The sequence below is a fragment of the Suillus subaureus genome (genome assembly GCF_016647635.1).
Source record: "Suillus subaureus strain MN1 chromosome Unknown BJ212scaffold_3, whole genome shotgun sequence".
Lineage (NCBI taxonomy): Eukaryota > Fungi > Basidiomycota > Agaricomycetes > Boletales > Suillaceae > Suillus > Suillus subaureus.
This window is the reverse complement of record NW_024538559.1, coordinates 1,440,604-1,465,463: the sequence shown is the minus strand read 5'-3', so window position 1 is coordinate 1,465,463 and position 24,860 is coordinate 1,440,604. Positions and strand designations below refer to the sequence as shown.

The 24,860-nt window shown below is 42.7% G+C and overlaps 4 protein-coding genes across 4 annotated transcripts; 2 read left to right on the top strand and 2 right to left on the bottom strand.

Moving 5' to 3' along the window:
* Window positions 1-5,568: 5,568 nt before the first annotated feature.
* Window positions 5,569-5,958, bottom strand: BJ212DRAFT_1207256 (uncharacterized protein; the record flags this gene model as incomplete). The annotated part of the gene is made up of 2 exons (XM_041329168.1): window positions 5,569-5,726; window positions 5,769-5,958. Coding segments are annotated over 2 exons (348 nt in total), but the record flags the coding sequence as incomplete, so codon positions are not given.
* Window positions 5,959-8,670: 2,712 nt separating this feature from the next.
* On the top strand, window positions 8,671-9,842 carry BJ212DRAFT_1444466 (uncharacterized protein; the record flags this gene model as incomplete). The annotated part of the gene is made up of 8 exons (XM_041337964.1): window positions 8,671-8,852; window positions 8,893-8,935; window positions 8,981-9,074; window positions 9,096-9,161; window positions 9,221-9,391; window positions 9,571-9,623; window positions 9,681-9,749; window positions 9,807-9,842. 8 exons carry the CDS (start codon window positions 8,671-8,673, stop codon window positions 9,840-9,842), a joined length of 714 nt encoding a protein of 237 aa, XP_041198494.1.
* Window positions 9,843-13,415: 3,573 nt separating this feature from the next.
* On the bottom strand, window positions 13,416-13,889 carry BJ212DRAFT_1476061 (uncharacterized protein; the record flags this gene model as incomplete). The annotated part of the gene is made up of 4 exons (XM_041339318.1): window positions 13,416-13,549; window positions 13,604-13,636; window positions 13,711-13,761; window positions 13,814-13,889. 4 exons carry the CDS (start codon window positions 13,887-13,889, stop codon window positions 13,416-13,418), a joined length of 294 nt encoding a protein of 97 aa, XP_041198493.1.
* Window positions 13,890-24,472: 10,583 nt separating this feature from the next.
* On the top strand, window positions 24,473-24,631 carry BJ212DRAFT_1234139 (uncharacterized protein; the record flags this gene model as incomplete). Its single annotated transcript, XM_041329520.1, has 1 exon — window positions 24,473-24,631. A coding segment is annotated over one exon (159 nt), but the record flags the coding sequence as incomplete, so codon positions are not given.
* Window positions 24,632-24,860: the final 229 nt, after the last annotated feature.

Sequence of the window (24,860 nt, the reverse complement as noted above, 5' to 3'; positions counted from 1 at the left end):
TGGTGGTATCTTCATCTTCTGACTCTGCAACATCTTCTCCTACCAGGTATAAACTGAATCTTCAAATGCGACGTGATGGTGGACTAGTAACTGGTGGAATGAATTCTTGCACCTTGTGGTACAAGTTGAAAGCGCGCCCTAATGGGGCAATGCAAGGTGTGTGGAGGTGCTCTGTGGGTATATGATGTGCACTTGAGCTGCGCGCACAATCGTGTTTTGGTGTGTTGTTCTCTATGTCCTCTAAAGTGAGGATGGACTGATATACTGTTAGAATATTAACATGTGATGAATGATAAGTGAGATTAGGCACGAATATTGCACGACTGCATCTGATAGACTCTTTGTCAAGGGCCAATTGGCACCAAGACATAAATGGATAGCCCTTGGTAGGGCTTGTGAAGATGATATCAACATAATAGGTGAATGAGCGAAAAATGCGAATTAAGGTGAAATATGCAAAGTCAAAGATAATGATGAATGTAATACAGTGGCTCAAAAAACTGTCCACATGTTTTGACATTTTTCACTATCTATGATATTGTGTGAGAATGAAAAAATGCCTCAAGGACATGCTTATACCACATTGTAGTATGGCTTCAGGGGCTTTCATTTGAGCCCTACACCGTGGGAATCAGTGGAGATATGGTGGAGACATAAGGCTTATAAAATGATGACTCATGTGGACAGTTTCTTGAGTGTATATTAAAACTATATAAATCATTATTTATGACACCACAAAAATCATGCCACTATTATATAAATTATGAAGTGGTGTCATTATGTTATTTTATGACTATATCTAACTATACAAACCAGAATATCTCATGTATCATAGTCATAATCACCATGAAAGCCATCTCCTCTGCTCAAAGAGATAATATCCTCTCTCTGTCTTATGCTGGCCTCCCTGCTTGCCAAATTTCCTCTATAACTGGAGTATGCAAGTCCACTGTGGCCAAGTTTATCAAAGAAAGCCACACAGACAAGGAAAACTCTTGTGGAGGACATCCATCCAAGCTTACCTCTACTGACAAAAGGGCTATTATCCAACATATCACTACAGGAAAGGCTGATAATACTGTCCAAACCACCCATTATATCAATTCCACCATCACTACCCCTGTCTCTTCACAAACTGTGAGGAATGTTCTCAAGGCAGTAACAAAGAAGAAAAAGCCTCTTCTCTCCATCAAACATAGGCAGAGAAGACTAGCCTTTGCCTTAGCTCATCAACACTGGACTGTAGAGGACTGGAAGCATGTTATATGGTCAGATGAGACCAAAATCAATAGGATTGGGTCAGATGGGAAGGTATATGTATGGAAAAAGAAGGGAGATGGCCTAACAGACAGAGAGGTTAATGGGACTGTCAAGTTTGGAGGAGGTTCTTTAATGGTATGGGGCTGTATGGGATGGAATGGTGTGGGAATGCTTGCTGAGGTTGAGGGGAAGATGAATGCTGAGCAGTATGTGGACATTTTAAATGACCACTTGCTGCCTAGCTTGGCAGAATCAGGGATTGATGAAGAAGATATCATTTTCCAACAGGATAATGATCCCAAGCATACATCCAGAAGAGCTAAGGAATGGTTTGAAGAACATAACATCAATGTTCTTGACTGGCCAGCACAGTCTCCTGATGTCAATGTCATTGAACATCTCTGGGGAACACTCAAGAAAAAGCTTCAAGCCTATGAAAACCCCCCTAAAGGAGTATGGGAGCTTTGGGAAAGAGTAGCAGTGGAATGGGGGAAGATCACAGCTGAGGATTGCCAGAAATTAATTGAGAGTATGCCTAGAAGGATAGAGGCAGTAATTAAAGCCAAGGGAGGTCATACAAAATACTAGAGTCAAAAAACTGTCCGCATGAGTCACCATTTTGTGAACCTTGTATCTCCACCATATCTCCACCGATTCCCACGGTGTAGGGCTCAAATGAAAGCCCTGAAGCCATACTACAATGTGGTATAAGCATGTCCTTGAGGCATTTGTGAGTTCTCACACAATATCATAGATAGTGAAAAATGTCAAAACATGTGGACAGTTTTTTGAGCCACTGTAGGTGTGTGAATATGTGCAAGGCGAGCGCGTAAGTCGCGCATAGGCATCAGATTAAGGCAGGACTGATATGAAGTCCAAGATAAGCGACTTATAAATGATGAAGTAGTAAAAATGCGACAGCAGGAAGACTCCTCTGCTATGATAGGCACATATAGTGTGGGAATATAGGCATGTGGTGCGCGAATACAGTGCATGAATGACGAAATACTGGCAAACTGATGTGAAGATGAAGGTGAAATATTTGTGACAGGTGAATGGCTCCTTGAGAGCATAAGATGTGAAGGTAATGCAAAATGCGGTGATAGTTGAGGATGAATATACAGTGCCTCTAAGTGCGCAACCTGTGCAACCTCAGGTGCAATACAGCACTCTGAAGGCACCTCAGGATCACCTGAGACATACTCTACTTGGTGGATAGGCAATGTGATGCATGGGTGTTCTACCAGCAGACAATAGTCACTGTATGAAGAAAATGTGACAGGTGCAGACTCATTAGTGACAAGCAGGGTTACCAGAGACATACTCTGGTCAGATAGCATCGCATAATGAGCTTCTGATGTGATAGAAGGCTCCAGAATGGGCGTGTAAATGTGTGATAGATGTTTAGAGTCATTCCTGACTAAAGGCAACAAGATCTCTTCCAGAGGCACTTCTGGAAGGATTGGGGCAATGATAGGCTTGTGTATTTTGAGCTGGGGTGGAGTGACTTCAACTGATGGGTTCTCTGGTTTAGGTCTGGGCTCTGGGGGTGCGCACATAATGGGCACTTTGATATAAACTGGTGATGACATGATTTCATCAAAGGGTGCTTCTTGGGAGACTGGGATGAGGATAGGGTCGCATATTTCAGTTGGAGGCATAATAGGCGCAGTATAGGGGCGCACTGGAGTGTATTCTTGTTGCTGAGGTGCGCACATGATTGGCACTTCAACTTGGGCTGGTGGTGGGGCAAGTTCAATGACTGGTGCTTCTGGGGTGACTGGAATGGGATTAGCAATACTTGAGGCACATTGATGTGCTATAGGCGCGATCTCTGGTTGCTCTACAGCACATTCTAGCTCCTGAGGTGCACATGCAGTGGGTGCTTGGATGGCAGGTCATGTATATGTGTTTGTTCCAGTTTCTGGATACATGGACATAATCTCATTAGCAAAATCTTCGAAGTTACCTTGTCTATATTCAGGCAATCCCTGCCACAGCTCTCTGGAGTCTGCATCATGAGTATACTTAAGAACATACTTAATGCACTGGGTGCCCAATAGGTTGTTCATCTGGCCAAGTCGATCTACATGCTGTAAATGTGCAAGGACCACAAATGGGTCTCCTGTGAAACATGGCGCATTTGGGTACTTGGGCCAGGGCATGCCATCTCTGTTGACCAGGTCACTCATGGTGTGTGAATGTGCGAGTGAAGCGTGGGAAAATGCGAAAGAGTGTGGAAAGGTGGAAAAAGGCGAAAAGTGCAGATGAAGTATTGGAAGCGTGAGTAGGTGGAATAGAGTTGAAAGGGCATGTGGATAAGCTAACTGTTCCCCTTGCAGTGGGCTCCAGTTGAAGGTTCAACTACTCTGCTGGCTTGCAGAGCAAAAGAAAGAAAGAAAGCTCTCACTCTGGGGTGAGAGGAAGGCCTACTGACTCTCTAAATGTTGGTTGAAGTGCGCCAAGCAATGTGTTCAACCCTTAGGGGAAGCAAGGAAAGCATACCCACAAGGTGACACCAGGTCAACTCTGGTGAAGCATGCTGAAAGCGCGTATGTGGGAATGTTGAGCGTGTAGGAGCATGAAGTGTGGGAATAAGGCATGTACTGTGCATGGACATATAAAAGACTGGTAGAAGGCATGAGGATGTGTGCTGAGGCTGCTGAGTGGTAACTGATGATAATAGACTGATGCTGAAGACTAGGGCAATGACTCTGATAGATGCTAACTCATGGTGGATTCTAACTGCTAGATGCTGACTACATGATGGTGGTTGTTTATTCTGGTGGTGGTGGTTGCTGTATGAAAACTTTTTAGGCAACAGGTAAGCTGTGCCTATGTGCACTCCCAGGGCTCAGAAGTGAATAGGGAGTGCTCTATGTATGTAAATGAGGTAAGAAAAGGGTCCATGATGAAATAATGTATTGTACAATGCTAGAAATGGTCTGATAATGAAAATAAATAGATGTACTAGGGGACTGGTTGGACAATGGATGGATGTGCTGGGATGCTGCATGACAAAGGGTGACTGAGCATGGGAAGAGTGTGCTAAGTGTGTGCGTGGGAATGTGTTGTGCCTCTGGTGCATTTCATGGGAAAGTCATAGGGAGTGAGTCATGTGCTATACCAATTGTCATGAGTCATAATATGTGCAATATATGCCTGGAGGGATCTCATTCTCTGCGGCATGTCTAGAATATTCTCAGCTCTCTCAGTTTCTACCACTTTCCTCCTTATGGTATCTGACTGAGACATTTACTTTTTCAGTGTTATTGTCATTTCTCTTGAACGTCCCTTTGTGTTTTCCTGCCTTTCCTTCTGAGCCTTTCACACCTTCCCATTTGACATCTTCCTGAGTTGTCAAGCCTTCTGTAGGTGAAGCAACTTGGTAGGCTGCACATGCTTGGAGATGCCTTCTGTAGGCTGATCTGGGTTGAACATGTGTGGTAGGGCTTGATCCTACCCTTCATTATCCTTCTAGTCTTTCATTAATATTGATGTTACTGACACGTGTGACATGTGTTGTTTCAGAAAGGTTTCACTTTGTGATCTTGACTGTGGGCACCACCCCCAAGATTCATGGATAGAATTACACCAATGTACAATGTAGGCAAACAGCACAGGGGACCTGTGCATGTGCAGGAATTGGACTGAGGAGGGGAGTAAAGATGATTAATAAAGATGAGGTCCAAAAGAAGCAGAGGTAATAGACTGGGGGTTGGATGCAGGAAGGAACAGGTTATCAAAAACAGTGGTTGAATATCTTCTGACTGTATGTATAGCAGATAAAGTGTAATGCAAAGGGAGGGTTTGGTAAGAGACATAATACTGTATGGGGTGTCTGAATCAGGTAGGAAGAGCAGGGATTGGCAGCTCGCTGCTGCTACAATAAATAGTAGTAACCAATTCAAGCAGGTATCATTGACATACAATAACTCTAAGATCTTACACCCAAAAATCTAACTAATTGTCCTTCTCAGAACTGACAAAGGGCTGCAATCCAAATCCCAGCCATCTACAATAACAATTGCAAGAATGCTTGTGCTTGAACTCATCTACCATGTCCTCAATATTTCTGTCCCCAAAGACATCACCTCCTTCACTCACAGACCTGTTGAAGAAAAAAGGTCATTGAAATGAACAAATAGCATAGAAACATGCACAGCTGAGTCAAGATTTGAGGGTCCATTAGAAGTGTCAAACTCCCTAAAGTTGTGTATCAGTCTGAGTACAAATGGGTATTGAGGAATGGTAGTGAACACCTTGATAATCAGAAACAAATGCCAAACCTTCAGTCTGCATGTATTGAACATGCTGCATGAATGCAAGGAAAACAGCTAGATCATATTCATATTCATCTTTATTGAGAGAAGGAACACAGTCCATGTTGTGAATGAACTTGGTAAACTCCTCCTTATTGTCAAACAAGATGCACTCTTCAAGAAGATAAATGGGCAAAACAGCTCCTGCCTTTGTGTTTGACTTTTCTCCTGGTTTCAAGCTGGCACTGCACTGGCCATACCCCAAAGCAACACTAGCATTGACAAAATTCACATGAGGGGTCTCAAAGGGTGGAGGTGTTGGTGAAGTGCTGATATGGTGGTCAATGTAATTGTAAGTGTAGTTGAAGAGTGATTTTGCCCAGTACATGACTCTACTTTCTTTTAGGACAAGTTTTAGCTCATCCACCAATGAATATCACATGATTTTGAGGCAAACAAGTCATCAACTGTAGAATCTGATGGCCCTATCCAACTTGGACTCAGAATTGCAAATGAGTCATCAGACATCAAGTGATGGCCAACTCTTTAAGTCATTGTCTCTCCCATGATTCTAAGAGAGATCAGCTCTAATGCGGGCATGCACAGATGGCTCTAATGTGGGATCATCCCAGTCTGTAAGTCATTGTCTCCTATGATTTTAGAGAGATCAGCTCTAATGCAGGCACACACAGATGGTTCTAACATGATGTGATGATCATGTTCAGGCTGGCCTATTAGGACCCTATTCTGCAATCCCCATCTAGTCTGCACATCTCCTACCCATCTCCGACACTTTCCTGCCATCTCCAATACATTGGATCTGCTTGGAAATCCCACACACTTGTCCTACCATGTCTAGTCCAGTCGCACTTATCCCTACTAGTGTGTAGTCAGTTATTTCCCATTACTGATTGAGTAGACAGTGTTATTACATGGATTCCCACTGGCCACAGTACCTCATGGCCTTTTGTCTACATATCATCAGACCTGCATTTTTGCTACTACTTTCACCTATGGACTCCAGACTTTCATGTAGTTAGTTATATAGGGTTGGGCAACCAGGATTACAATCACCACTTAGTAGGAGGGAGAAATCCCCAATACTGGTCACCCCATACCTGTCCTTAGAGTTACCCTTGACAATATACCTGTTTACCTGCTGTGACAATCATACCAGTGCTAGGTGTGTATGAGTGTCATAGGCATATTTTGCCTTGTCCAGAGGAAAAGAGTAAGGTGCTAGTCACCAGCACTATTCAGCTCCCAAGCTATCCGCTTTGGAACCACTTTTCTCCCATAGTGCGCTACCCAGTCCAATGCCTAGGTATTCCATCCTCCCATGTCCTGCCTATGTCCACCTACCTCTGCTGGTGCGTTATTTTTCCTTAAATGTCACTACTCATCAGTCGCAGGTCTTATTACATGTGTCCTCATGTTCTGCAGCACTGCATGTTTTATTACCTGTCGCTACATCATGCCCTCGCCAGTGTTGCTACTATACTCACCTATGCAATCCTGAACCCCTATGCAGTATGATAAAATGACCTGTCCTACATACAGTACAGTACTTCCCTTCCCTGGACCTTTGCTGGTGTCAGAGTCACTTTAGTCACTATATCCTAGTTTTGGTGCAATCGATTCCACTCTTGCCAATCTCTTTGATCGCGTGTTGCTTGACTTGCTTTAAGTGCACATTGCTAAAGTTCCCTCTTAAGTTTGACTTTTGCAACATCGGGATTGCTATCGGTAGTTGAGCTATAATCTAGTCGCTATTGGGCATTCCACTTGCACTGTCTTACCTTACTCCTCACTTTCGCTCCCTTTGATTTCTTCTCACTGTTGCTAGTTGGATGTCACATAGTGCTATCACATAAAACAGCTTGCATAGTGCCTCTCACTTATATGCACATTTCTCTTGTCGGAACTTGCTTGTTGCTAGTCGCTGATCGCTATAGTGCTACTCATTGGTTTTTGGTCTTAGGTCACTATAGGTTATTAGTCCTTTGCGCTATCGCTCCCCTTGCATATTAGTAGGGAGTTACTTCATTAGCAGTCCTCTTGGGTCAAATACTACACTCGTGCCATTTGGATAAGTAGCACTAGTTTCTAACCAGCCTAGTCGCTATTTCTCTTACACACCGCTCTCCCTGACCTGACACTATTGTCACTTGTTCACTTGACATTCCTTAACATCTCCAAGCTAGTCCTGATGCATTCCCTTCCTTTTCCTTGCTCTCCTACCATCTCTGCATCTTCACACCTGCAGACCCAATTTCCTGTGCATCAGACTTCATCCCATACCTTTGGACTTGATCCCTGACCTTCGGACTTTCAACCCTTTCACATAGTACTGATTATTGAACTTGACTAGATAGTGGGTCCCTTGGGTCAAATATTCTTGCTTGCAAGTGTAGCAGCTAGGCAGGACCAGTAGACATATATTGGCTAGGTATTCTAACAACTATCTAGCCAAGTTGTGTTATCCACAATGGGCATGCATGGACAGCTTTAATATGGGCACACCCTGTCTGATCATCCCAGTCTGTAAGTCATACCCTGATTCTAAGAGAGTTCAGCTCTAATGTGAGCATGCACAGATGGCTCTCATGCAGGCAGGCACACATAGATGATGTCAAGTGATAGCTGACTCCATAAGTCATCAAGATAGCTCAAATGTGGGCACACTCTGTCTGATCATCCCAGTCTATAAGTCATTGTCTCCCATGATTCTAAGAGAGATCAGTGCCAATGCAGGCATGTACAGATGGCTCTAATGCAGGCGGTCACACATAGACAGTTCTATTGCTGAGATAAGTATCCTGGGTCCTGGTGCACTTAAAAGCATCCACTCATTTACAGAGCTCTTGACTGACTTGGTACTCTGAATATTCTGGCATGCCTAATCAATGGAAGCTGACTTGTACATGAACTTAGTGATCTTCTGTAATTGTGAGCTTTAGCCTGACTAACTTGGCAGTGCCTCTTGAGGAGATAACACATCACATCCTGCACTTTTGGAGAGCTTGTCAGACTGATAAGATGATTGTGCAGAACTTGCAGAAACTCATTGATACATCCCACTATGGAATAGGGTCAGTGAGTTTCTGTTGGTTGCTACTCCTGCTCTGATTGCCAGGTGCACAGTATTATGAAGTTCAAGAAGATATATAATGCTATGGGACTTCAGTGTACTCAGCAGCAGAACCACTCTATTGAATCCATCTGTGATGCCATGATGGATCTACACAAGGCATATCCAAATGCTGGTGCACAAGAAATGGTCTCCCTACTCTTTCATGAGAAGGATATGAGTGTCAAGGTATTTGATTTGTCTCCCTCTAACCTACAGGGAATTTAACAGCAATCACAGGAATGTGGTCATTTTGTACTTTGCTGCATTTGAGGTGGAGCTTGTGCATCAGCAGAAAGCCCACTGGCTTCAGTGGAGATGATTCTAGGCTACTGGTGTAAACAACTTGTTCACTGTTGATCAGCACAACAAATGGCTTCATTTCAGTCTTGCCCTACACACTGGAATAGAGCTGTTCTCTGGTTGTATTATGTGGATATGAGTCTGGCACTTGAACCAAAACCCCCAACTTATACTCATGTACTATCTTGATACCATTGAGAAGCTTGGTTATAAGTTTATTTAAACTGATGCTTATTATGCCATTTGACTTAGCAATATAAAATAGACATTCTGATGATTACTCAGAGTGATCCAGGATCCGAGAACTATGGAATTGCCAATGCACACACCATGCTCCATCAAATGTATGATGTATCACTCCAAGACACATTACAATACTGGTGGATACACACCAAAAAGAATGTCACACCCAAGATCACCTGGTCTCAGTTACACTGTTAGTTTACTCCTGGTTATGAATCACTATTGGACAAAGGCATGGAAAATGGTTGGTACAATAGCAATAATGTTCTTCAGGTGTAAGTGAATAGTGTGCCTCACTACTCCTTCTCATTGTCAGATTGTTTAGCATGGTATTTTGATGGGTTTTTATCTCATGGCTGCAATGTGAGTTAGATAGGTATCAAGACCACATCAATAACACTGTGAAGAGACATGACCATAATAAGGTATTTTATTTGCAACCTGACATGCACACCACTCTCACACTTTTGACTGATAACTAGGTTCTCCCTCATGGTATACCAAACCTAATCTATGAGTCCCCTGAAGACTTTGGTGCATTGGATTTTAAGGTGAGTTTCATTCTACTGGTACTAACTTCAATTCAATTCTCATATTATACATGCTAGGTAACCATTGATCAGGACACCATAGATCATGTATGAGGTGTCTATGTCAAACCTGATCATTCAGTGTTTGACTTGGTGCCTCAACCACTCAATCATTTTATTTGATGTTGTTATGATGACCTTGGTCAGCCTCCAGTTACCCACCAGTCAGCCTGGCCCATCTACTTAGATTGCTTCATTCTATCCAACTTGGTGAGCAGCTACTACCACCAATAGATCTATTTATAGATGACAATGATATTAACAAAAACCACTTGCCTCTCCTTGAAAATCAGAGGAAGCTATTATTTGGCAAGGCTGCCATTGGTGGTGTACATAGAGGACTAGGTCTCAGTAAGTCTTTTGTGCATTGAGGCCAACTAGCTATATTCTAAATGGCTACAAACCAGACACATCTGACCATCACTGACTGGATTCACTTGCAGAGTAGTGTTAAGAATCGGTTTGCTCAAAGCAGAGAGAGGGACTGATTCTAAGGGGCTTGGCCTCAGCTCATATGCTATGCCCCTTACCCAAGTATGTGCCTTTCATTTCAGATGAAGTCTGATGATGGTCTGATGAAGTCCAGAGGAATGCAGAAAAGTTCTGGAGAAATGCAAGAAGTGCTCAGGAGAGTTCCCACTGCAAAGTAATACTTCTACAGGAAACAGGATGGAAGGATAGGATGTCCAAGGGTTAGTAGGATGAGACACCCAGAGGTCCAGAAGGAATAGGGGCTATATCAGACAGAGTTCAATATAGAAACAAACAGAGGTAGACTACCCTAAGGTAGAGTTGGAGAGACAGGGATTGGACCTAAGTCCAGAAAGAGGGTAAGTGCTGGAAAGACAAAGCTCCAGCCTAGGGAATTAATCCCTAGGCCTGTGGATAGGACAGACTTATGTGGACCAAAGTCTGAGAGAAAATTGGGCAAGTCTAAGTTGATATTCAAACTGAGGAAACTACAGAAGTATCTACAGAGGTTATATACTGGAGAATATCTGAGGGAACCAGTAAGCAAAGGAGCAAGGCTATGTACAAGCATGTGGAAGCACATTAGTAAGTAAGACAGAACATAAGTAAATGAAATTGGAGATGGAGACTTATACAAGGATTAATAAGTAAGATAGAATAAGAGGTAACCAAAAGCCAGAAAGGTGAAGATGTCTGAATGGGGATAGGTGCAGGATATCAGACAGAAGGTGGGAATAGGTCCAGAGATCTGGGGATCTGGAAGATGAGGTAGATACAGGACCAGGATATGAGGAGGTGGATATAGTCCAGAATCCAAGACAAGGTGAAGTTTGGATGTCTTGCTGGATGGAGTGTGTATAGGGTGGACAGGATAGGGGGTATGGATCAGGTTAGTAGTGGAGATTTGATGGTCTGGAGCTCAGGGGTAATTCCATAGTGGAGCTGATCCTGCTGAGGTGTAGAGCAGGCAGTGGATGAAGAATGGGGAGTAAGTTGGATATGAGGTGGGGTCTGGATGTAGGTTCAGAAGGCATGGGAATATGATGGAATATGGGTCTGGATTGTGGGATATGACAAGCAGGGTGAACCTGATGCATCTTTGCTTCCTGCTGAACAAGTTGTCAAAGAGGAGAGGTTGACTGCTTAGTATTCTGATGATGAGGAGAATGACAAAACATACAAGTAGTAAATATGTAGTACAGTAGAACTCATATCAACACTTCTTATCAATGAGTTTTCTTGATCTTGAGGGTGGGAAATGACCTCAAACATTATCAAGCAAGGAGGTTCCTGCAGTACACAGAGTCCTTATATTATAGTTGCATATTATGTATGGTGTCACAGTGACAAAGTGAGCATGGCTGTCCTGCTTTCCATATCATATGGCCACACTTGGATGCATGACATCATGAAATCTCAGATCAAGAACAACACTGCCAGCTGAAGGCCTTGCCAAGAGCTCAATGGTTATCTCATGGTACTGCTAGAGGATGTCGATAACATAGTGGTGTGGTGGGATGTAAGTGTAGTTCTTTGTATTACAATTTCTTGTGAGTTGACAATATTCTTAGCATGATTCTTCAATATCCCACCATTTCCTGCATCACAAAAGACTATCTTGCCATTCAGGGCTCTGCCATTGCATCTGAACATGCCTTTTCAAGTGGCAGCATCACTGGGACCATGCACTGAAACTGTTTGTTGCCAATGATGTTCAAGGCCCTGCAACTGCACAAGCTGAGTTTGCTGCTGCTTGTGATCACTATGTTATGGATAAGGTGTAATTACTTATTTGCATTGAATTTCCATGTATTTCTTGATATTTTTGTGAATTCAATGTGGTGTTGTCTTACCAGGATGTGAAAGGCAGAAAAGTCACCAAATTCATTATCCTTCTATGGACAATGGTCCGGACAAATACCAACAATTGGTAATATAGTCATTTGTGGGGGACAAGGTTTTGTTGAACTTTTCAAGTGAACACTAGTGATGTAAAATGGGCAAGGAAGTGTGGAAATCAATAACTAGCTTGATGCAGTGCCATGACCTTCAGAATAATATGTTGCAGCTGTATGCAATGACTAGAGCTATAATATATCCCTGTGGATATTTCTTACTTATCTTCAGCAATGGAGATCAAATTCACCAGTAAAATCATCCCAATACATGGCCTTGAAACCAACTCTCTGCTGCTCAGGCACTCACTATGAGTATGACACAGTCCAGAACAGAGTATACCCTTTGATGTGGTCTTAAGTGGCCAAGCTCTTAATATTTGTTAACAGATTGTAGGTCTTATTTGTCTTCCCTAATTGATGAATAATATATGTGATTCTCCCCACAGAACTTTTGCTGTGTCTAAAGAGAACTAGAATGAATACTACTTATGTAATCAAATATGCCTCAAGTGTGTGAAGAATGGAGTAAAAGAATGGAGTAAATAAGCTAATATTTCTCCTAGTTGTCACTTATTTGTTCACTTAGATAATAGGGGTAAAGAAACTTAGGGGTGTATGCACTAATCCCCCTAAACTTTATCTCACTCTGACTGGATGATTGATACTTGGTAATGAAATTAATTGCTTCACAAGAGAGGGAAATAAGCCCCTTATATACTACTAGACTAGTGGCTATGCTACAGATTACTAATGTACTTTAAATTAAATTGGAGTCATATTGAGTCATAAAGAAAGAACTATAGAATGCTCTGGAATGTTATAGAATACTTGGCAAGAATGCTTGGCAAAGGCTGTGTTAAGACCATAACACTGCTATGCTTTGTAATAATGCTTGGTAAAAGCTGTGTCAGCACTGCCTTGTTGCTGTGCTTTAGTTACAAATCATCAGCCTTCTGATCATAGTATCAATTTGTCAGGTTTCACAGCTTTGGATACATAAATACAAATAAAGTGGCATAAAATGTTAACACAAGGGGTTGTTGTGACAGATGTGGATAATCTCATGTTGAGGTTCCTATGGTTAGTATACAGGGTCTCACTGGTCAGCCTTGTTAGAGCCTTACTGGATACCCTTAGGAGGGTTATGATGAACAGAAAGCTCATCACAAGCTTGGTGTGTGGTATCTGGAGGGTCACGGGAGTTGTAAATGATATGGTGAAGATCCTCCTCAATGGGATTGGTTTGAGATGTTCCCTGTCAATCTCCTACTGGCCCATCATCCTGCATCACCTCCAAAGGCAAGTCTTCCTGTACTATTTCCACAGGGACATTATCTAAACTAGGGGAGACAGCACTCTTCACAGCCACATCCATCTTCCCACCCTCATCCACTGCAGATCTATCCAAGCAGCTGTATGACATATGAAGAGCACATTTCATCGTACCCTTGGATTCCTTGGTAATTGGATGTGGTTTTACTAGAGGGTAGATAGAGGGTAATAGATCAATAGACATTTGCAAGAATATTTGATTTAGAAAAGAAAAGGCTTACCCTTCATGTGTGAATTAGATGGACCATCCTGAGGTGATGCCACTGCTGCAGCTATGCACCTTGAGTCAACTAGAGTTAAGTTAGAATAAAGGGGGGTACTCACCCCCAGCCTCAGGCTCTGGTGATGTTGCCACACTCAATGACCCCACTGTCAATGGGGACAAAGGGCTGCCCTTCATTAGAGAAGTTGGCAAGGTTGGTAAGGCAGGTGCTTTGTTGCTTCGACTGTTGTGAAAGAGAAATAGGAACTAGGCTATTAGCAACTAGCACTACTTATCCCAAGAGGTGTGAGTTAATAGATCAGCCTGAGAGGACTGCTATTGAAGCACTTCCTTTGAATTTGTGCAAGGGAAGTAATGAGTAAAGGAGTTATAGTCTATAGTGGCCTAAAAACAAGAGTGTAGGCTGTATATATACCCTTGAGTTCCTAAGTCTAAGAATCAATCATTGTTAGTGTCACAAGTGTGGGATGTATACAAGGAAGATATGATGCAAGAGAAATAATGCAAGAGAGGGACTGTGCTAAACTACTGATTGCAGGTCAGGTCTTCTTGCAAGAGCCTTAGTATAACATCCTAGTGATATGGAACTTCAGAGCAGTTGAATTGCACAAGGTCTACAAAAATAACACAAGAGTGACTCTCCTATAGAGCTGAGTCCGGGGAAAAGGGAACTACTTGAATTGTATGTGCTGTATTCATTTTAACATAGCACATGAACATTGAGAATGCGTAGGTGGGAGTTGTAGTGAAGTAAGCAAGTGTGTGATGAGTCTATAGGTAATAAGATATCATGCACTGCAGAACATGAGTAGTGTGTAATAGGACCTGCAGCTCATTTAGCAATGATATTCAGGAAAAATAATGCACCAGTGGAGATAGGTGGACATGGATAGGACATGGGAGGACAGATTCCTAGGACCAGACTGAAGTTAAGTGGGAGCACAGGTTGCAGAAGGAGTGTGTGCCTATAGTCAAAGGAGTGTACTAACAGTGGATGAGTCAATATACAGTGGCTCAAAAAACTGTCCGCATGTTTTGACATTTTTCACTATCTATGATATTGTGTGAGAACAAACAAATGCCTCAAGGACATGCTTATACCACATTGTAGTATGGCTTCAGGGCTTTCATTTGAGCCCTACACCGTGGGAATCGGTGGAAATATGGTGGAGATACAAGGCTCACAAAATGGTGACTCATGCGGACAGTTTTTTGAGCACATATTAAAACTATATAAATCATCATTTATGACACCATAACAATCATGCCACCATTAAATAAATTATAAAGTGGTGTCATTATGTCATTTTAAAACCATATCTAACTATACAAACCAAAAATTTCCATATGTCATGGTTATATTCACCATGAAAGCCACCCCCCTGCTCAAAGGGATAATATCCTCTCTCTTTCCTATTCCGGCCTCTCTGCTTGTCAAATTTCCTCTAGAACTGGAGTATCCAAGTCCACTGTGGCCAAGTTCATCAAAGAAAGTCACACAGACAAGGAAAACTTCTGTGAAGGGCGTCCATCCAAGCTCACCTCTACTGATAGGAGGGCTATTATTCAACATATCACTACAGGAAAGGCTGATAATGCTGTCCAGGTCACCTATTACATCAATTCCACCATCACATTCCCTGTCTCTTCACACACACTGTGAGAAACATTCTCAAGACAGCTCATCTCAGGTCAGTAACAAGGAAGAAAAGGCTCTCCTCTCTATCACACATATGCAGAGATGACTAACCTTTGCCTTAGCCCATCAGAATTGGATTACATGGACTGGAAGCATGTTATATGATCATATAAGACCACAATAAATAGGATTGGGTCAGATGGCAAGGTATATATGTGAAAAAAGAAGGGTGCTAGTCCTCTCTGCATATGTGTGATAGAGAGGAGAGCCTTTTCTTCCTTGTTACTGACCTGAGATGAGCTGTCTTGAGAATGTTTCTCACAGTGTGTGTGAAGAGACAGGGAATGTGATGGTGGAATTGATGTAATAGGTGACCTGGACAGCATTATCAGCCTTTCCTGTAGTGATATGTTGAATAATAGCCCTCCTATCAGTAGAGGTGAGCTTGGATGGACGCCCTTCACAGAAGTTTTCCTTGTCTGTGTGACTTTCTTTGATGAACTTGGCCACAGTGGACTTGGATACTCCAGTTCTAGAGGAAATTTGACAAGCAGAGAGGCCGGAATAGGAAAGAGAGAGGATATTATCCCTTTGAGCAGGGGGGTGGCTTTCATGGTGAATATAACCATGACATATGGAAATTTTTGGTTTGTATAGTTAGATATGGTTTTAAAATGACATAATGACACCACTTTATAATTTATTTAATGGTGGCATGATTGTTATGGTGTCATAAATGATGATTTATATAGTTTTAATATGTGCTCAAAAAACTGTCCGCATGAGTCACCATTTTGTGAGCCTTGTATCTCCACCATATCTCCACCGATTCCCACGGTGTAGGGCTCAAATGAAAGCCCTGAAGCCATACTACAATGTGGTATAAGCATGTCCTTGAGGCATTTGTGAGTTCTCACACAATATCATAGATAGTGAAAAATGTCAAAACATGCGGACAGTTTTTTGAGCCACTATATGACCCTTACATTTGTAAGGTCTTTTATTCAACTTCAACTGACACTCTTATCGAGCTGTTGATGTTGCGACCATCCTAGTTCATAACAAAAGATTAAAGTGCTACCCCAACCCTCTCCATCAGGGAGGTCCCAGAAACCCAGAAACACAGAAACCAGAAATAGATGGAGAGAGATGTAACATTCCCCATACCCAGAAACATCACTAGACCAGACGATCAGGATGTCAGCACCACCCACTACCTCAGAACTTAAAGCAGGAGCTCTGACGTCATATGATGGAAGCCCCCAGAAAGCTTTATGATGGTTGTATTCAATAAAGGTGTACTTTGCCCTTAATGCTACAATCTATAGTACTGATGAAAAGAAAGTCATCACCGCCCTTGTGTACATGACCAAAGATAGCACTATGGGATGGGCCCTCACCTTCTACACCGAAGTTGATAATTCCATCTCCAAATCCTACAGAACCTTCATGAATTTTGAAACCAAATTCAAAGAAGCCTTTGTACCAGCTGATGCTATCAGCACAGCTATGAACAAGCTCCACACTTTGAAACAAATGAGCAACCTCACCTCCTACGTCGCCAGCTTCAAGACCCTTGCCACACAAGCCTCCATGAAGCAAGATGCCATCTTGATCATGTTTTTCAACAATGGACTTAAGAAAGGGATTGTCAATTCCATTTTCCAAATGGAAACCATTCCCACAGATTTCAACAAATATGTCGCTGCAGCCATCAGGCTTGATAGCAATTGGCAGAAAGGTGCCATGTTCCGACAGAACAATTGCACCACCAAACCAACTGGACAGCGATATGTGCCTAGACTGTCCATTGATCAGCATGATCCTAATGCCATGGAGGTAGACCGTCTTTCCAAAGCAGAAAGGAACAACCATATGAAGAAAGGGTTATGCTTCATGTGTCACCAGAAGGGACACATGACCAGGGCCTGTCCATAGAAGAAGAATGGGAAAACCCCAGTTCATCGTGAAGAAATAGAGGAAAGCAACAAAGAAGATGAAGATACAACAATCCGTCGCCTTGCTGAGGATTTTTGATGTGGAAGACTGGATCAACGTCAGTATCTTCCGATGTACCTATCAGACTCGTACAAAGTATTGGAATCAGAAAGGAACTTCACATTCCCATTTCCCTTATCTCGAAAACCCGTCTGAAAACCGTCAAAACAACTGCCATTGTTGACTCCGGCGCCGCCAGAACATTCATTTCTGAAGACTTTGTTAAACTCCACAACATCAGGACACACAAATTAACCAAACCATTCCGAGTTACCACCGCAGATGGGAGTTATGCAAAAGGTGGTGCTATCACTTGATATTGTGTTCTTATAGTGAAAATCAATGAATGATCGATGATCGGAAAGTTCAATATCATGTGACTTGGTCGTCGTGATCAGATCTTGCTTGGAATCCCCTGGCTACAGGCCATGGATCCAGTAATCAGATGGAAAGTGGAGACACTAGAACTCTCTCAGACCAAGAAGAGTGATTTGATCAAAGAAGACATTGACAATGAATGATGAAAGAACAGCCTCCCACTTCTCTTCCAATGAACTAGTTGTAAATCAGAACCAACTCCAGTTGTAGTGTTGCCGAAGGTGCCTCCTGTGAAACCGATTCCAGTTGTAGTATCACCCAGGGAGTCATTACCATGAGCCACCATCAAAGAAATCCCTGATGAAGAAGCACCTCCAGTCCTGCCCAACCTTGACCCTATTCCTGATGATGATGACAATTCCTTTGACACCGAAGAAGACATATGGACTTCAGACTATGCACCACCCATACGCAAACTTGCTGAGTATCACCTTGACAACGAGTTTTTGGTTGAATATCCCATTGATGCTACCAAGCTTCGGGTCATCACCAATATTTCAATGGATACCCCATTGACCAAAGATGGTACTAGTGCCACAGAACAGAAACCTATGGTTACACCCTTATCATGGCCTACAGAATATGTCAAAACCAGTAACAAAGCTCAACAGTTCATGTTAGCAGCTGGACTTGAACAGAAGAAGAAGACATTTGAAGAACTGGTCCCTTCCTATCTTCATGATTTCGCTGACATCTTTGCTAAAGATGGCCTTAACCAACTACCACCTGAATGACCCAGTATTGACCATCACATTGAAACCAAACCCAGTTTTATTCCCAAGATGTCAAAGGTATATCCTTTATCAGAAGCAGAACGCACTGCCATCAAAGCATTCATTGACAAAAATGTAAAGAAAGGTTTCATTTCCAAGTCAAAGTTGCCACAGGCAAGCGGTTTCTTCTTCATAGGAAAGAAAAGCAGAGACCTACACCCTTGCCAGGATTACCGGTATATCAGTGATTGGATGGTCAAGAATGCATATCCTCTCCCATTACCACTCTCATTAGTCTCCCAGTTGCATGGTGCAAAATACTTCACAAAGATGGACATCTGTTCTGGTTATAACAACATTTGGATTCATCCTGACGATCAGTGGAAAGCTGCCTTCACTACTGAGTATGGACTGTTTGAACCAAACGTCATGTTCTTTGGTCTATGCAACTCCCCTGCCACATTCCAAGCATATATGAACCGAACTTTCCAACAGGAGATTAACAAAGGATGGCTCATCATATACATGGATGATATTTTGATCTTCTCCAACGACCTTGCTTCTCATCAAAATCGGACCTGGCATGTCCTTGAAAGAATTCGCAAAGAAAAATTGTTCCTAAAACCGGAGAAATGCATGTTTGATGCACAAGAAGTGGAATATCTAGGCATGATCATACGTCCTGGATGTGTTGCAATGGACATCACCAAAACTGATGGTATTCATGATTGGCCTATCCCAACAATGGTGAAAGAAGTTCGGTCATTTTTGGGATTCTGCAACTTTTATCAAAACTTTGTTCCCCATTATTCCAACATCACTAGACCCCTAATTGACCTCACTAAGAAAGATGTCAAGTTCCTATGGTTAGACCACTGCGCATCAGCATTCTCTACCCTAAAAGAATGCTTCCTGAAGCAACCCATCCTGCAAAACCCAGATCCTAGCAGACAGTTCGCAGTAGCTACCGATGCTTCACTCGTCGCTACTGGCACAGTATTGCTACAAACCAATGAAAACAGCATTTACCACCCGTGCAGGTACCTGTCACAAATGTTGAACCCCGCAGAACGTAACTACCAGATATTTGATCAGGAGCTTCTAGCTGTTATTCACACCTTAACTGAATGGCGCCATTATTTGGAAGGCAACCCACATCCCATCCTCGTCTTCACCGACCATAAAAACCTTCTATACTTCCAATCAGCCCAAAAGTTAACTCATCAGCAAGCCTGTTGGCAATTGCTTCTATCCTGTTACGATCTTGAGCTTCATCATGTAGCAGGAACCAAGCTTGCTGCCCCTGATGCACTTTCCCGCCGCCCTGATCATGGTGGCGACACTGCTGGCGACAATGCAGATATCACCCTACTTCCTGACTCTTTGTTCACGCGCCTTCTTGATGTTGAACTGATGACTTCCCTTGTGAACCCCAATCCCTCCAACCCTGACCCCATTTTCCAAACTGCCTCCGACGCTCTAGATGGTCTTTCTCTTCCCCCTATGAAATCTGCTCTTGCGGATTGGATGATAAAGGATGATATCCTCTATTATAAAAACCGTGCCTATGTCCGTCCTGCCAGACAACACCTTATTTTGGAATGGTGTCATGATCATGCCACTGCCAGTCACCCTGGGCATTTTAAGACTGAAGAACTGGTTAAGCGGGACTTTTGATGGCCCTCTATGGGTACCTATATCCGTAAATACGTTGAAGGTTGCACCCTCTGCCAGCAGATGAAATCCGACACTCATCTGACAACCCCACCCCTTGTTCCCATCCCATCTGCTGCTGCAGCACCATTCACCCAGGTCTCTGTTGACCTCATCACTGACCTTCCTCCATGTGCTGGCTTTGACTCTGTCATGGTCATGGTCAACCATGGGCTTACGAAGGGGGTAATCCTTATCCCTTGCACAAAAACCATCACTTCCAAAGGGGTCACCAAGAAGTTTTTCAAATATATCTACCACCAATTCAGCCTGCATGAGAAAGTTATCTCTAATTGCAGGCCACAATTTGTATCAAAATTCTCAAAAGCTCTTGCCAAGCTTCTGAAATATGACATAGCTGCATCTACTGCTTATCATCCCCAGACTGATGGCCAAACTGAACATCTTAATCAAGAACTTGAAACCTATCTCTGAATCTATTGCCAAAATCACCCCAAAGATTGGGTAGAACATCTCCCAATGGCAGAATTTGTACACAACCATCGAAAACACGACTCCCATAATGCCTCCCCATTCTTCCTGATGATGGGATACGAACCAAGGGCCCTTCCTTATGTACTCCCCGACTCTACTGTCCCCGCAGCAGAAGATAGACTTCACTCACTCCAGAAATCAAGAGAAGAAGCACTGTCCTGCCATAACCTCACTATGCAGCGAATGGTGGAACAGTCTCATGGACAGAAATATCACCTGTGGAAAATAGGAGATAAGGTTTGGTTATCAGGAAAGAACTTGATCACACAGTTACCATTGCAGAACTCGCACCGAAATGATATGGCCCCTTTCCTATTACCACAGTACTATCCCCCATCATTTTCACACTCCAACTTCCACCACAATGGAAAGTTCATCCCATGTTCCATGCTTCTGAACTATTGTCCTATCACCAGACAGAGGTTCACGGCCCAAACTTCCATGATCCACCCCCAGATGTCATTGATAATGAAGAAGAGTATGAAATCGATGCAATCTTATCACACAAAGGCACGGGTAAACGAAGACGCTATCTCTTATCCTGGAAAGGATACTCTTCCACTAGTAATGAATGGGTCCCAGAAGAGAACCTTAGCAACGCTCCTGACATCCTCACTGCATATAAGAAGGCTCACAAATTGTAACCACAGAACGATGTCTCTTGAATGACTACGCCTCTGTATCCAATGAATTGAAGAGCTCACCACTGCTATGAATACTGTATCTGAAAACGTCACCAATCCATCATCTCTCATCGACTATCAAACTGCCACCACCACCAACCTCACTGCTAATGCATCCTCCCCGGTTGCTTCTCCACCGTCATCAGATTCTACCCTGACCGATGACTCCATTCTCACTGACTACTTCTCAATCATTGACCAAGTTGAAACCAGCACTCTGTTCGAATCCACTATCACATCCCAGCAATACGCCATTGAAATAGATCACCTCTTAGGAGAAAGAGGAGCAATATCTAGTGGACTCATCATCCAAATTATCAGAGATGCTAGTCTCATTGAGCGCACTGCTAATCTCCTTGATGATGAATGTCACAAGACCATCTTCTGTCATCTTCATATACGCATTCATAATACTGCAATCCACCTGTTGCCTGATGATACTAGGGAAGCTATCAGAGAAGCTATTCATATTGTCACAGAACGAATCACTCTTGACCCAGTCACACATCCTCCCTCTCTGCACATTGCCATTCCAGTCCCACCACCAATTCCTCCAACAATTACCATTGAGCATCAGGATAATGATATCCCTCCTATTGCTGTACTTGACGTACCAGCTTCTCCGTCTCCTACCCTCATCACACCCACTACATGTTGATACCCTATTAGGCACAGATCCGCCCGCATTGCCAAACATACCATGTTGGCTTCCCCACACAGAAATTGTAAATGATGATCTAGATCCCCTTCTCCCCCAGCACAGTCAACCACTGTCACCACAGTAAAAACAGCGACAATTGATAACATTGTATGCCGCAATTGCCATGCTGCCAGACACCATCACAAGAACTGCCCAGTGTACTACTGTCAGGTTTGCAAGGAGTATGCACCCGGACACTTATTGGTCTTTTGTAAAGACCTGAAAGGAGAAGCAGTCATTCCACTGGTTTGGACTGACCCCGGTTTCTATGAAGCCCTTGCTCATTGGGAGATTGAGCAGGATGCCATCTATCATGCTGCTGAATTAGCCAATAGGTCGCTTCCTATTACTGAGGACCAAAACAATTTGTTGGACTCAAATTATGACGCTGATCCTATCTACCGGGCTAACCAGGATGACTGAAGTTGGTGACTTCATTCTTAAATGAGAGGTAATGTTACAGTTACGCTTGCCCCTATTCATTTTCTTCACTTACACTTGTATTACGTCATGACCACGCCACACTGCACCATCACTAGACTCATTCATTTCTATATTTGTATTACATCGTGATCACCGCAGCTGTTGTTAGATGACTCACCTCCTATCTCTGACTTGTCTCTTATCAATGACTCATCTCTTATCTCTGACTCATTGCACCTACCCTAAAGTACTTACATCCTATATATACCTGGTCATGTACTTAGTAGATCTTTACTTTAATCTTACTAGGTTTTCACCAGAACATCTTTCACTTAGAATCCCCAATTCTAAGTCATCTAGACTGATATTCAAAACAGAGACACTCTCTTTGTTTTGTCTTATGACCCTTACATTTGTAAGGTCTTTTATTCAACTTCAACCGACGCTCTTATTGAGCTGTTGACGTTGCGACCATCCTAGTTCATAACAGTGAGCTTAAAAAGGTGATGTAATTTGATATTTTCTTTATTTGGAATGGCAATTTTGATGACTCTAGCAGTAGTATTCCTGCTCAGACCAGTTTTAGTAGAATTCTGCCTGGTAGACAGATGAGAGGAGCTGAGAATGAGAATAGGGGTTATTTCAGCTATGGGAGGGAGTTGCAGCATGGTGGGGGAAGATTACTGATGGGTAATGCTAGGAATTGATAAAGAATGTGTTTATAAGAGTGGTAGAAGTGATTAGAACAACAGGAGGAAACACCAAGTACTAGAATTATAGAGATTGTATTGGTCAAATTCAAAGTCAAAAAAGTGTCCCAATGAGTCACCAAATTAAAATGTCCATATCTTCACATGATAACATCGGATTCCCACGCTATGGGGAACAAAGACAAAGTGAAGAAGCAGAGCATTTTGACACCTCCCTATAGCTTAGTCATATTCCCACATCTTGACTCACAATGAAGCAATTACATGAAAACCCACCAACATTGGGACACTTTTTTGAGCCACTGTATCATAAAGTCACACTCTAGCAATGGTCTATCAACATTTATCTACCATAGGTCACCCTTGCAACATCTTACATACCAGCATCAGACTTATAGTTTTCTTGTAGTTTCTTGTCATTCAAAGTCATGTTGTTCCCACTTATGTATCATTTTGACTTGGAATATAACTGTGTTCATGGATTTTTGATCTGATTCTGTCAATAACATCTATGAAAGCCTTTTTCTCACTGATTTCCTGATATCTGGACCTCTAGACCTCCACAGCTAGTGTGCTCCTCCACCTCCATCCTGTCCACTCTGAGCATGTTTCCTCCAGTCAGATATCCAGACCTTTGCTCCACCAGTATTCTGGACCTGTATCAACCTCACATCCATATCCCAGTCTCATCCCCACCAGAATACCAAAACTTCAGACCTCATCTGTAATCACCTCATTTCCATAGATGCCAAAGACATACCATAAGTGTATAGACATTATTGAGCATCAGTACCTTGGCAGACATTGAGAACATCACCAGAGTTCAAAGATGGCTAGGACCAATTTTTTATTGATAAGTAGCTACTATGCACAAACAAGATCAATGCACTCATGACATAGCTGTGCTTGAAGAATGGTTTGATAATTGGGATGCATGCAAACTTAGCACTGGCAATGGGCATGTAAGTGATACAGTGCCAAGTTTGGAGTGTGGCCTTTAGTGATGCAGAGGTTTGGTTCTGAACCACAGTTTGAACTGAACTTTTCATGAACTGGACTGCAGTCCAGTTCAACATTCAGAGTATAGGCTGAACTGGACCGATGGTCCAGTTCAGTGTTCAGCATTCCTTGAACATGTCCAAACCTTTTTGAACACTGATGTCATAACTTAAATAAACCATGTATGCTTCCATTTTAGGCCACTCACACCAATGATACAAGATCACATCATCCATACACACAATACACTGAACACAACATGATTACTCAAACATGATTGTTGATTCATGCAACTTTTTTGCTTGGAATCTGATTCACTCACTCCCAGATTATCTTGCCATACAAGGTTCTGCCACGCCATCAGAATGGGCCTTTTCAAGTGGCAGCATCACAGATCAGAGTCAACACAACCAGCTCACACCTGATATCTTCGAGGCACTCCAATTGTTGAAGAGTGCTTATCACAACAGGCATATCCAGGCTGCAGCTGAGGCTGCCACTTGTGTTGAGCCTCTCACTCATGTGACTAAAGATGACCTTTCTGTTGACCTTACTTATCTTTAGTCTTGCTTTGCCTTACTTTCACTCAGTCGTGCTTCATAGTAGTGTACCAGTACTCCTTACTACTAGTACAATTACAATTGAGTAAATTTACAATGTGTTTGATGTTCAAATGCTGAACCAGACATGAACCAGA